General features: G+C 35.3%; 1 protein-coding gene across 2 annotated transcripts in view; it reads left to right on the plus strand.

Moving 5' to 3' along the window:
* The window catches only part of shoc1 (shortage in chiasmata 1), a 22,527-nt gene continuing 8,427 nt past the window's right edge, over positions 1–14,100 (plus strand). The window contains exons 1-20 of one of the 2 annotated variants that reach the window (XM_008417984.2): positions 1–105; positions 408–477; positions 592–721; positions 2,542–2,632; positions 2,706–2,866; positions 2,970–3,132; positions 3,205–3,319; positions 3,461–3,602; positions 4,444–4,548; positions 4,623–4,752; positions 5,012–5,106; positions 6,262–6,507; positions 7,494–7,883; positions 8,981–9,244; positions 9,832–10,026; positions 10,107–10,199; positions 11,704–11,885; positions 12,676–12,748; positions 12,860–12,929; positions 13,618–13,793. In XM_008417984.2, coding sequence (XP_008416206.2) covers positions 104–105; positions 408–477; positions 592–721; positions 2,542–2,632; positions 2,706–2,866; positions 2,970–3,132; positions 3,205–3,319; positions 3,461–3,602; positions 4,444–4,548; positions 4,623–4,752; positions 5,012–5,106; positions 6,262–6,507; positions 7,494–7,883; positions 8,981–9,244; positions 9,832–10,026; positions 10,107–10,199; positions 11,704–11,885; positions 12,676–12,748; positions 12,860–12,929; positions 13,618–13,793 — 2,893 coding nt within the window. In that variant the 5' untranslated portion in view covers positions 1–103. The remainder of the gene's footprint in view (positions 106–407; positions 478–591; positions 722–2,541; positions 2,633–2,705; positions 2,867–2,969; positions 3,133–3,204; positions 3,320–3,460; positions 3,603–4,443; positions 4,549–4,622; positions 4,753–5,011; positions 5,107–6,261; positions 6,508–7,493; positions 7,884–8,980; positions 9,245–9,831; positions 10,027–10,106; positions 10,200–11,703; positions 11,886–12,675; positions 12,749–12,859; positions 12,930–13,617; positions 13,794–14,100) is intronic. The other variant, XM_008417988.2, reaches the window with a different exon arrangement.

Below are 14,100 nucleotides of genomic sequence, written 5' to 3' on the forward strand. Positions count from 1 at the left end.
CGCATCACTCCATCAAACCTCAATAGACGATCTTTGTCACTACTGGCACGACGACACCGTTTCCGCCCCAAATGAAAACACCGATAACCTACCCAATTAAGACATGTAGGTTTGATGCTGTGTAACAAATTATTATTATTATAAAAGTTTATTTCTATTATTTTTTTTACGTATTTCTATTATTATAAGTTTAAAATTAAGGAGTAGAAAATAACTTTTCAGCTAGCTATTGCTAGCTTAAAAACTAGCTAGCTAAATAGGCTAAAATATATTAGCATTTAACAGTTTAATTTTAATTATTGGGCATACTTAAATAGAGTGAAAACACAATCAAATATATAGCTGTAAGGTGGGAGAAATTGAGTTTTTGTCCTTTTAAAATAGATTTATTTTTTTACATTTTAAAGGTGTAATAAAAACGCCTCAAATGAACTCTTCTCCGCTGTCCGATTTAAAGCTCTTGACTATGTGTTTGAGGTGAGTCTTTACCTTTAAGGTGAGTTTATGTCTTTGTGGTGAGGTTTGGCGTCTGCTTTAACTTGACAGTATCTCAAAATTAAACCTTAGTGTTTTTTTAATCTTCTTTTTTAGGCTAGCACCACTCTGAAGATTTCCATGAACTTACTGTCGCTGCCAGCGCCCTATCTACCTGGTACCAGTGACCTTTACCCCCACAGTGGCAGGTTACCTGATGACACCTATAGGAAGCCATGGATCCGAGGTAAACAAAACACAAAGATACATTTAAACAGCTATCAATTCATTTATGTGGAGCTGCAGATATTGGGAATAAATTGTGAACGTTAGCTGGAGCAACGTTAGCTGGCACCAGCAACCCTCCCGACCCCATTAGGGACAAGGGTGTAAAGAAAATGGATGGATGAGTGTGTGTATATATATATATATATATATATATATATATATATATATATATATATATATATATATATAATTCCCTTCTCACCCTCCGTGGGTGGTCTATTTCATCCACTGAGCTTGGGGCTTGAGGGTCCTCCAGTATCTTGGCTGTGCCTAGTACTGCACATTTCAGGACTGAGATTTCTGATGTTGTTCCTGGGATCTGTTTTAGCCACTGCTCCAGTTTGGGGGTGACTGCCCCGAGGGCCCCGATGACCACAGGCGCCACTGTGGTCTTCACCTTCTAGGCCAGGGGTCACCAACTCCAGTCCTCAAGGGCTACCATCCTGCAACTTTTAGATTCACCTCTGCTCTAAAATGTGTGAATTTCTTCACCAGCATTCATTCCTCTCTGCATTAGGCTGGAAATGAGCAGTTTATTTGATCCAGGTGTGTTTGAGCAGAGACACATCTAAAAGTTGCAGGACGGTAGCCCTCGAGGACTGGAGTTGGTGACCCCTTTTCCAGTTCCTCTCTGAGGCCCTGGTATTTCTCCAGTTTCTCGTGCTTCTTTATCCTGATGTTGTAATCACTTGGTATTGCTACACTTGGCAATATACCAAGTATATATATATATATATATATATATATATATATATATATATTTTTTTATTTTTTTTTTTAATAATTGTCCAAAATACTGCAGTTTATCATAATCCAAGTGTTAAGACTTTGGGGAATAATGTAGCAATAATATGTAAACAGTTGATTTTCTTTATATTTTGCTTTATTTGGTTGCAGTTTATCAGGCTTTTAAAAAAATGCATTAGTTTATCTACCCTGTAGAAGCACCAAATGCAATCTTTAAGCAACCCATTATTACCAGTTTTCTAGTGTTTTCTTTTTGCTTGTTTCAAATTTTAGACCAAACAAACACTTTCCTGGCACAAAATACATATTTTATTGGGTGGGACTCTCACAAAGTTACATATAAAAGGTAAATAACTGATAAGTTGTAAATCCGTAAGTGAGAGGCCAAAATGCAACAAAAATGTTGTGTTTTATTGCCCTGGCATTGCCACATAAACAGGACCTTGGATGGGAAATTTCTCCTTCAACCTATTCCTGTTAAAACTATGTTTCAGGACTTGTTTATTGCATCGAAAAATCCCTGTAAAACTTTTTAGATAATCAATTTTTGGTTCCACAAGAGATGTTTTTTTTATTAGATTTTTTGGTCATATCTGTAGAAGTCCTAAAGGGGGCGCTGTTGATGCGTCATAAATTTCAGGATGAGTTCAAATATTCAAGTAGTTTGATCTATTGCCAGTATTTACCTTTTTTACGTTCTTCGATGTGCAAACTTTGCATATTTTTTAAACTTGTTTTAAGCATGTTTTTTGTAATATTATATGCACTAAGAAAATGTTTTCTTTGGGTTTATAATCAGAACATGGACTCAAATGGAAACAAAAGAAATAATTGCTCGGTGCAAAGCCAGATCTTGAATCTCTGCTGGAAAGAAATAAACGTAAAAGCAAATTTTATAAATACTAGTAAATTTACAGAGCTATGTTTCTCCATTTGTCCATCTTTGCATTTTTTAATAACCCTAACTGTGATTGAAAGATAAATTACACAGATTACTGTATTTATTCAGCTACTCCCTGCTTTTATTTACAGGAAAGGTGATTTCTTCCTGCAAACTCTTTGTCGGTGGCTCAGTTCTTGATGACCTTGGACAGAAAAATCAACCTGTTAATTCATTGGAAAGGTCTCACAGCACTAAAATGCAACAAATTAAACTTTTTAAATGTATTTTGTAAACATCTGTGTAAAAATTTCAGATTTATTGTGGAAAAGGATGTGGAGATAGTTCCCAGCTCTAATCCCGACTCCTTTGATGAGGATCAGTTTGTTTTCCTCCTAAATAAGCAGATTGATTCATGTCAGGAAACGTTTTCTAAATGCAGACCTGACCAGACGAGTCCAGACACTAAGAGCAAAGGTAACTCATTACATTTGTGCTTCCCTCAAATACCTTTTAAGACGAGGAATGTTCTGTCCTGGATTTACTTCGTAGAAGTGAGTAAACCTGCTTACATCTATAGATCTCTTTCTCTCTGAGGACTTCATTGCTCCAGATCTGCTGGCAGAGTTAAAAAGACATTTACCGTCTTTGAAAGCCAAAATGTCCAGGCTGAAGACACTTCCTGTGTCCGACCCGCTGCTGAACTCAACAGGAATCAGCATCTCTGAGGACGGCATGTTCAGGTGCTCTTCTGATCCAGAATTATTTCTGCTGCCTCCAGAGCTTCTTGTTACTAGGATTACGTTTCATCCCAGCTGCTTCAGACGATGCGAGTCCTACCAGAAACCTGCAGACGCCAACGCCATCAGTGATGTCACACGTGGAGATTTTCAGGATCAGTTTCTTAAACTTCCTCTCTTGCGGAAAGAGGTACAGGACTCTGCATTTAGTGTGTAAACATGTTAATACATGGCCTACTTATTGTTGTTTTATTGCATAACATAGTAATAAAAACATTTTATAAGTGTCAGATTGTTTGGTTATGTATATATTTTATTATCTTCTCTGCAGTCTCTGCTGTTACCGCCTGTAGTCGACAGTTTCCGGCTTAAAACACAAAACTTCACGGCTTTTTCTGGTGTCGGTGGTTGTGTGAACATTTCTCCAGAACCAGTAGACGAGGAATGTTCTGTCCTGGATTTACTTCGTAGAAGTGAGTAACAGATATTTTCCAGGGTGCTTAAAATCCTTGAATTTTATTAAGATGTTTTTAAAGGTTTGTAAAGTGCTTGGTATTCAAAACACTCAGTTTGGGAATAAAGCTCAATCTAATGTTTGATTAAAAGCCTAAATGTGGGAAATGTTATTTACAGTTGAAATTATATATTTTCATACATTACACTTTTTTTTCCCCACAGTGTGAAGTTAAATCAGATTAAACGTTTCTTGTTTTATGTTAGTTAGAATTACCAAAATTCTTTCTATTTGACAAAAGCCAGAAAACTTTGAGATTTTTCTATGCAACTCTCTTTATTATGTTTAAGCATTTGACTTGAACAGGAAGGCTGATGTGTTTGGATTGTTTCAATGCAATTAATATTTATTATTAATTTTTTCTTTATTTCTTATCTGTGAATTTGAAATACAGATTGTTTTTTATTTTATAAGTGAAACAACGTTGTTGAAATTTAGGATTCTTTTTGTTGAATTAGTGTTTTGTTCTCAGACCCATCAGGTCTTTAGAGTGAGTGAGAGAGAGACGTTTCAAAATATATAATTTTATTATATATTATTATACTCTATATAGAGAATACTACAGCAAGACATTATTAATTACAGTAAAAAATAACATAATTGTAAATTTAAGCTGTCCTTTTTTTAGTTAATTTGTATTGTTTTTATATCTAAAGTGCTGGAAACGTTTGAAAACTTACCTTAAAAATGCCTGAAAAATGTTTGCATTTTACTGTGTAAAAGTGTATGAAGCCTAATTTTTACATTAAGTGAAAATATAAAGCAGGAATTTAATTATAATTTTCTCTTTTTTCCTGTAGCTTCTCTTTCAAAGGCTCCAGTGGAAATTTCTCAGTTTGATTTTCAACAAAAACAAATAAAAGAAAAGACACAGAGTGGAAAACTAATTGAATCGGGACGCTTAGGTAAATGCACACAAAACATCTCTGCGGTCTGGAGTCCAAGCTGCGATTTGGCCCAAACGTTTTGTTTTTTTAAGGGAGCGCTGCATCTCCAGCTGGAACAGAGCTGGACTTTATTCTGAGCCCGATTCCTAAGAAGAACCGAACCCACATCCGTCTGTCCACATCTCATCTCCAGGAAGAAAAACTTTCCCCTTTCACACCCACGTGAGAAAATATTTCAGCTTCATGTTCAAACTTTAGGTTCTCCAAAAGAAAAGAAAATTTTATTATCAGCATTTCATACAAGACAATAATATTCATAATAAAAACGACCGACTACGTGATCAAAACCAGAAATCTCAAACCAGCGTCAGATCAACTCAAATTTCAGCCGACTTTTTATTACAGAAACAAACACTTGACTCTGTAGCATTCTTTATGTTAATGCATTTAAAAAAAAATAACAATCTTGATTGTTTTTCAGATCTTTGCTCTCAACAAGAACCAAAAGTGAGATGAAGAAAACGGTCTGGAGCTCAGAGAAGCATCTGATCTCTGTTGTTCGCTTCCTGTTGTCAGGTAAAAACTTTATCAGATGTTAGAAACTTTCACTGCAAAACAAGGACAGATAACTTTAATGCTACATTTTTTATTTTAAAACGCTACAAAAAACACAATACAGCAAAAAGTGTTTTCATTATAAGATATACTATATCTGGATGATTTTATTTGTTTTTTATAGCCCTTTGGAGAAATTTAAAATTTTTCTTGCCATATTAATTTCACTGCAAAAATTTCACTTGTTAAAATAAGTTATAAAAAAGTAGAAAACATAATATTTTTCCTAAAATATTTTTGCAGCCATCTGCAAATGGAGCTAATACTTTTTAACAATATTCAAGAATTATTATGATTATTTAAATTAATTCACCAACATAACATTACAGACTACCAAACAAAGGTATTGATCTACAAAAGAGCAAAAAATCAATTATATTGCAGTACAGACGTTATAACCGCTTCTGAACTGCAGGAACCTTTATTGGACTAAAATTGTTGCTGATATTCTTTCAAATAATCAATTTAGCACAGATTGTAGCAACTCTAAACTTTCAAAACATCATATTTATTTAAAATTCTCACACTTACTAATTTACATTTGATTAATTTAACTTTGTTAGAATCCATTTACGTGTTTTTTTTTTTGTTTATCCTGTTTTAGTCAAGTAATGATTTGGTTTTATTCACCTGTCATCACAAAATATTTTATTGTGTCCTGATATTTAAAACCATTGTTTATTATTATCTGTCAAAATGTTGGACTTTTATTGTACAATAAAAGTGAGTGCAGTACTCTTTGTGCACCACAAGGGGTCGGTATTTTCCTGAGGAAAAGGTTTATGTACTTTGTTTATTTTACTTTGTTAATCTGTAGTGAGTAGATATTTCTTAGTCTAATATTAGTTATTTAATAATAAATTATTGATTACAGTAATGATTGGCTTTCATCAATATTTCTCCTTTAGTTTAAGTTTTGATTAACCTTGTTTTGATTTTAAGTAAATTATAATCCAGGGAAATAACAATAAATCTCAACTTTCTTCTTTCTATATGTAAGAGATTTATTTTATTTATTTTTATAGATTAAATTACTGATTAATTCATCAATATCATCCATATTAAATATATCTTCTCAATCCCCAAATGATTTCTCAAATCTTCATTTTCTCACAGAGCCTGCTTTACATGAACCAGCCTCAGGGTTTCATCCTCTGCATGAAGCGTTGGGAGTTATTAAACTAGAAAAGCAACATTTCAACTGTGCTGTTGACAAACTGGAACTACGTCTGGAGACAGGAAAACCAGAGATAATTCTGGGTAAAAACCTCGAGTTGATTGAAATGATGACGACTGAAGTTCCTACAAACGGACAGAACGAGAAGGAAGACTTCAACAGAACGACACCTGAACATGAGGAGGGTGAGGATCTGTATAAAGATATTTTATGACAGTCCCTTACAGTATTTTTGTTCTATAAATAAATATTTGATTTATTTTATAATATGTAAATATAAGCCAATAAGCAGAAATATACATTATTTTTGCATGTTTTTGTACTCCCATTTGGGTCTAAGCAACTTCTGTAAACAATCCAAACGCTTAAAAATTCTTCCGCAATAAATTACATTTCTTTTGGTGTCTGGAAAATGAGCCATTTCATAAACCTTTCAAATGTAACAAATCAGCAGAGCCCAGCTGTGGTTACCTAGCAACCCAAGCAGAGCTCCAGCACATTTGGTCAGCTGTTTTTACGACTTCATGCTGTATAATGGCTGCTGGAAAAGAGAAGTAATTTGTTGTTGACTTATCCTCTGGAAACCATGTGCTGCATTCTTGTTGGTTGTACAGAAGGCTCTACTTTTGCTTTTCAAAGATGTATGTTTGTATAATTCTGCATCTGTTTACAGCCATTTTCATTTGCAAGTGTAAACGTTGAGGGAGTGGCCAGCATCAGATTATTAGGATTTACAGGGACAAGAAGATAAAATCTCTTTATCTAACAATGATTTTGTGCAAAAAATATGATGATGTTTTGTACAGCCCATAGATCTGTCCCAACCTTTCTATCTGTTTTAACTATGATCAATACAAATATATAAACATACATGCACTTTTTTGCAGCCATTCTGTTACTTCAAAGAAATGTCATTACTTTGCGCATCGGTTGCATCTCTTTTAGGGGTGGGCATTTATAATATCGCATATAATAAGCGATATTTATCTTATCGCTTATTATTACATATATATATATATATATATATATATATATATATATATATATATATATATATATATATATATATGCAAACAACAAGTACAGGGAAAAAAAACAAAGCTAACCTGTTCAAGGGGAAGCATAATAGGTAATATTAATATTTAATATTTTGTGTTTTTTTTGTTTTTAGTTGAATTTCTCCGTGTGGATTCTCCAAACAACGCCGATCTCCTAAAAAAAAGTCCTGTTGGTTCATTCCGGTTCTTGTCCTCGAAACACATTGTCGGTCCAAACAGTCGGGAACGAAGCACCACCAGCACCGGTCCAGAGAAGACACGTTCAGAACCCACTGCCGGTTCTCCTGCACTCGTCAACATCAGCAGTGGCGTAGCTGATTGGTTTAGTAGCTCCGGCGGTTCTGGGTGCTCTCCGCCCTTCAGATTAAACATCGGAGATAATCAGAAGAGTTTGATCTTCACGAAACATCGGCCCGAGAAGAACCTGGACCCTCTGTCCGACTTCATGATGCTGAGGTCACAGCAGCTGGTTGCACCTGGTGCAGCTACAAGCATCTCTGCAGGTACAGCCACACAGTCATCAGCTCCTTTTCTCTAAAAAAAACCTGTGGTTTACGGCTTATTTAACATTTTCCTCCTCAACAGTTAATGGAGCAGAGCTTTTCTTACTTTAGATATTAATAATGTTTTAATAAAAACAAAAAGGCTGAAAAGCTTCTGTAAACACTGACAATAATCTAAAATTGTAGCCGACTCTGTAAGGAGAAAGTCGCCACTAAAACTTCAGCGTAGTGACAGATATTAGAAATGTGTTTCTAATGTTTCCACATTCAACAACAATTCAAAGTCTTAGGTTTTACCAAACACTTTAAAACAATTAAATTAGTAAATTTTTTCTCTTGTGTTGCCTTGGTTAATTTTAAATAAAAAGGTTTGATTTTCTGTCAGTTATCAAATGATCCGATTTGAATTAGATTGATGCGTTGATGCTTTATGAACCTTCGACAGAAAGTAATTTAAAAAAATTCAAATTCAGAAATACTTTAGTGATCCCAAAGGGAAACTAAATGTAATTATAACTCATATTAAATAAAATCTTTAGAGTTAGTGATGGTTGTTGGCAGGAAAGATCTCCTATAGTGGTGATAAAAAGTTTACGTGGGCGCTAGTTGGTTTAGATTTTAGTACTTCAATAATTTATTTGAACTTTTCTTTTTCAGGATGATACGATTTGACAAACAGTTTCAGTAAAGATGCATCGATATAAATCTGCACCAATTTCCTTAATTTTGTGAGATCGGCCAATACTCACATGTGGAGCTGATCTCATCTACTTCGACAAAGGTCTAAAATTCAACCACTGTCCTTTTTTGCTAAAAAAACAATTGGTGCACAAAATACTAAATATGAAAAGAAGAGTGGTCAGATGTGCAGTAAGAATTACACCAGCAGCTTGTTGGTGACTACAGAAGCGCAGTTTACTAAAGTATTATTATTCATATTTTAGCCTGTATGTGTAATTATGATCACGTGTGGATTAGAGAAAATCCATCCATATTTGTGCCATAAGTTCTTCTTTCTAAAGTTAATTGAAGAACAGAATCTCAGTTTCTTTTTATGTTAAGTTTCTCTCTGTGATTTCTTTCCATCGTGTTCGTAGAACCAGAAGAAGAAGAGGCGAACCATCAGATGCCAGAGCAGCATCACCATCAACCAGAAGAGAAGAAGACGACTGACAGGAAGCCAGCGTACGTGAGCCTCGCTGTGATGGGAGACGCAGTCAGAGAGCAGAACCCAGCGGCTGTGGGGGCAGGTCGGATCGACGGTCGGATCGACGGTCGGATCGACGGTCGGATCGACGGTCGTCCTGTCGGCGACTCAGACCTCAAACTTCACAGCCGAGACATTCAGGTTCAGCCAACAGGTGAACGTTTGGATCAAATGCTTCCTGTCAGAGAAATGATTAATGAGATTAAAAGTGATGAATCGATTATTCAGATGATTGTCAATTAATTTAGTAATCGATTAATTGTTAAATGGAGAATAGAGACTGAAAAACGGCCATTTGCTTAAAGAACAAAATACTCAGAGCAGTAATTAATCCAAAATGTATACATTTTAACATAAAAGATCTTTGTAAATATGTTGACCTAAAAAATAATCACACGATCAGCCGGTATTGATAAGCCGAGCAGAAAGCACAAAATATTTTTCTTACATGCAGATTCATCCTTTGCTATAAATGATAAAGTGTAAACCAAATAAATGCTTTTTTGTTGCATTTTAGGCAATAAGACATATTTCTTTAAAAAAATTAATTTGTTTCTCAGCATTTTTTAAAAAGAATTTCTGATAAATACAAAAGTGGCAGAATGTGACAATATTTTAGTCCATTAATCGTCAGAATGACGATAATTGTTAGTATTTTTACTAATGAATCCACTGCTGTCTGTTGAACAGTGTTTGTAGAAAATGTCTGAAATGTTCCTAAAAGTCGCTGCTGCCCTGCAGAGAGTCAGCGGCGATCTTTCTGTGAGCTGCTGGCCGTCGCTCTGCCTTGTCTGAGTTCAGCCAGGCAGCTGGGGCTCCACTTCCCATCGTGGGGAGACTTCAGCTGCTTGTCCCCAGACCAGACGCACTTCCTGCTCAAACAGCAGGACCGGGCCCTCAGCAGGACCCCGGCAGGGAGCGCCGAGCTGCTCAGAGGTACGACCGCTCTTCACTTATCTGACATTTTATTATGTTTTTTAAATTAGATATTCACTCTTGTGTCCTTATTGCTGCAGATCAGGAGCAGCTTTTTAACCTGGCTGCTCTCATCCATGTGTTGGTGACGTTCAAAGAGCTGCTGCTGAAGTGTGACCTGAGCATCGCTGTGGGTCAGTGTGAACTGAAATCTCCTGTCTGAAATGATTAGTTGGATTTATCCTGATTAATTGATTATTGAAATAATCGTCACTTAATTTACATCACAGCAGAGTCGTTTCAGGTTCAGCCAAAAGGTGAACATTTCAAATTTAAAAATACTTTATTGATCCCAAAGGAAAATTAAATGTTGTTGTAACTCATTACTTCAAATTCTTCAGTTATTGTAGATGGTGATTTCCTATAGCAGTCTGTGTTACAGTCAATCTGAAGAAGCCTCTGACTGAAGATACTACGTTTTCAGTTTATTTATTGATCATACTTTACCTTTTCTAAAGATTTAGACAAAATGTTTCCTGAGATGTAAGCTAATATTAATAAATGTATTAGTTTTCTAGACCAAGTATTTGTGATTTATTTAAATAATCAACTAATTTAGTTAAGACTGAAAAAGGTCATTTACTGAAAGCACAACACACTCAAAGCAGTAATTATTCCAAAACTGTACTATATATATATATATATATATATATATATATATATATATATATATATATATATATATATATATATATATATATATATAAGAACAGAGGAAAGCCGTTGTGGTGGATGTAGCAATACCAAGTGACTACAACATCAGAAAAAAGGAGCATGAGAAACTGGAGAAGTACCAGGGCCTCAGGGAGGAACTGGAAAAGACCTGGAAGGTGAAGACCACAGTGGTGCCTGTGGTCATCGGGGCCCTCGGGGCAGTCACCCCCAAACTGGAGCAGTGGCTCAAACAGATCCCAGGAACAACATCAGACATCTCAGTCCAGAAATGTGCAGTTCTAGGCACAGCCAAGATACTGCGCAGAACCCTCAAGCTCCCAGGCCTCTGGTAGAGGACCCGAGCTCAGAGGATGAAACAGACCACCCGCGGAGGGTGAGAAGGGAATTTTTTTTTTTTTTCACATGGTAGAAATAAACCTATATGTCCTTTCCAAAACTCCTTAAGAGAAAGTTTTAGCTTCACCTGGCTCAGATTCTGTGAAAAAAAAAAAAAATTAAGCAGCTTTTGCTACATAAACATGTTGACGTTAGAAGTATTTCGTTTTAGCTGCAAATGAAAACCCTAAAGGAATAAATGTTATTGTATTTAAAAGAAGATTAGATTATCAGCTTTTTGCATGTTTTAATCTAATTCTAATATTGCATAAAATGACGTAAGTGGTTAAATAAAATAAATCTGCTGAATTTTTTTATTCTTTTAATTGGTTAATAAATTAACCATCAGAATAATTATTTACTAAAATAATCATTAGTTGCAGTCCTAGTTCTTGAATTAAGTTAATCACAGGTAAAAGTATTGAAAACCTATTAAAATGTTGTGGAAACCAGGCATACGCGCGCACACACCCACACGCACACAGAGGGTTAAATAATGAAATATGTTATGACAAAACCAAACCCTACCAAGTTTTGTAATAAAGTGAAGGAAGTGAAACAGTCATCTGATATTTTGTGACTCTTCAGAGTACCTGACCAAAGCAGCTCAGACGTGTGAGGATCACCGCCTGATGCAGCTGAGGAAGAGGCTGCAGATCATCCTCTTCCTCAGTCGCAGGAAGGAAGAACCCGACTTCAAACTGCTGGAGCTGCAGCAGCTTCTGGCTGAATGGCTGCAAACGAGAAAAGGAAGCAACTCTACAGAGAAAGTCAGTTTTCTCAAAAGATTTTGTTGCATGCAACTTGCATATTTAAATAGTTGCTAAAGTATTTGTAACCTTTTAACTTTTGGTTACATTGTAGTCTCAGAAATTCATGTATTTTAATAGGATTCAATTTAATACATCAAAGCAAAAGTAGTTCATAATGTTAAAGTGTGTTTTATTTTTTTTAAACCATGCATTTGTCATTGGCCCTGTCTACTCTGATGCCAGTTGGAGACATAATTTTGAGAGTCAAAGTCATAATTTTGAATTTTGAAGTCATAATTTTGAGATACAGAGTGAAATTTTTTACTTTAAGAGTCATAATTTTGAGATAGAAAGTAGTCATTTCAAATTACAAAGTCATGACTTTAAAATGAATAATTATTAGATCGGGGCTTCCACTGGTGCTTTGAAAAGCAGCATGAAGTTGAAATTGGGACTTTGACTCTCATAATTGAGTCTTTTATTTTATACTCAGGACTTCCTGTTTTGTTTTAATTTTTTTCCTTCATGGCGTAAATTAGCTCCCATTATTTGCAAATAAGTTTTATATTATCTAGTAGTACATTTAGTGTAACAGTAATTTTATTGTACTCTATAAATCTGTGCAGAAGAAAAAGGAAATAAAAGTAATTTTGTTTTTCATTTCACAAATATAAACTACTGTTTGTTGGTTTATCACATAAAATCTAAACAGAATAATTTTTGGTTTGTAGCTAAAATGTGACAAAATGTGTGGGGTTTAAATACTTCTGCAAGGCAGAGTAATAAATCAGTTTCTGTGTTTCTTTAGATTCTCGTTATTCTCTCTGTGGAATCTCATGAAACCAGTTCAAAGGTCATCAGCAGCTTGAGCAAAGTAACCGGTGAGCAGGTTTCAGATTTAATTAGCAGAAATTTTAATTTCCTGTTGCTGTATTTACAGAAAATAAATGAACCTGGAATCATTTTCAGACGTTTGTGTCGTTTTGCTGCAGGAGCTGCAGTGAGTTCAGTTTGTCCCGATGAGGAGAAGAAGAAACTAAACGGCGCCTCTGTGGTCAGCAGGTCCTGAAAGCATTAAATTCAATCAATGTTTTCATCCAAACTGAGAATAATTATAAAATGCATGCTCTATTAAGTTAAATTACTATTTAACTTAATAAATAGTAATATGTTTATATCTATTTAAACATAGATATCTCAAGTTTAAATAGATAAGCTTGAGATATCTATGTTTAAATAGATATAAACATACATGATGTATGTTTATACCTCATAATAAACAAACTCTTTATTATGAAAAAGAGTTTGTCATTATTTTTTACATTCCAGCAAAACTGTAGACTTCGTCCTTCATTTACCTTTTTTTGATATTGAAACAAACAACAAGCAGGCTGGATGGGAACCTATCGGCTAGCAATTAATCAATTTAATCTATTAATCAATTAATTGAATTTTTGGTCATTTTTTCCCCAGTGCGCTCCTTGGATTTCCATAGTGATGTCATCAGAACAGCTGCCATTTTGTTTTATTTAGGTTTATTCTGTGAATATTTTGAGTATATTCTTATAGTTAAACAGAAATAAATAAAAAAAAAGATTAAAATCGGATTTGGTATGAGATTTTATTTTTAAACCGTATCGCCTGGCCCTTCTCTTGGTTTATTATTTTACTTTAAAATAAAGGCAGAAAATAGGCCTGGCTCCTGTAAGTAGCTTTACTTTGTTTCTTTCTTCCTGTCCTGTTTTCCCAGAGTGTGCTGCAGCGACTGTGTTTTGGTGTTTGAGCAGAATATCGGACCCGACTTTCCCTGGAGCTGCTTCTCAGTTCTGGTGGAGTTCGACCATCCGGGTCCGTCCCGCTGGTCCCAGATTTGCAGCGATCGAAGCATCAGCCGCCTCTCCTTCACCACCAGCCTGTCCGACTCCGGTTTGATTCCTGCTCGCATCCAGATCCCTCCCCCCATGTCTCTGCTGGAGGGCAAAAAGCTGCTGGCAGACGATGGCTAGCATTGGTTTTAGCTGATAAGTTGTCAACATAATGCGCTAAATCTTAAACGTACCCGTTACGTTTGTTGTTGTTTGTAAAAAAAAATGGACACCGTGCTTTGCTACTCTATGACAACTAGATAAAGTCAGGAAAAAGTTTTAGTGAAGAAAAAATAGCGAGGGCAAGAAGTAGTTGACTCAGACAACCGTAACATGTAGATGTGCTGTGGAAAAATGTGTTTCAGTTC

This window comes from Poecilia reticulata, chromosome 9, assembly GCF_904066995.2.
Source record: "Poecilia reticulata chromosome 9, P_reticulata-male-v2, whole genome shotgun sequence".
In the NCBI taxonomy this organism is placed as follows: Eukaryota; Metazoa; Chordata; class Actinopteri; order Cyprinodontiformes; family Poeciliidae; genus Poecilia; species Poecilia reticulata.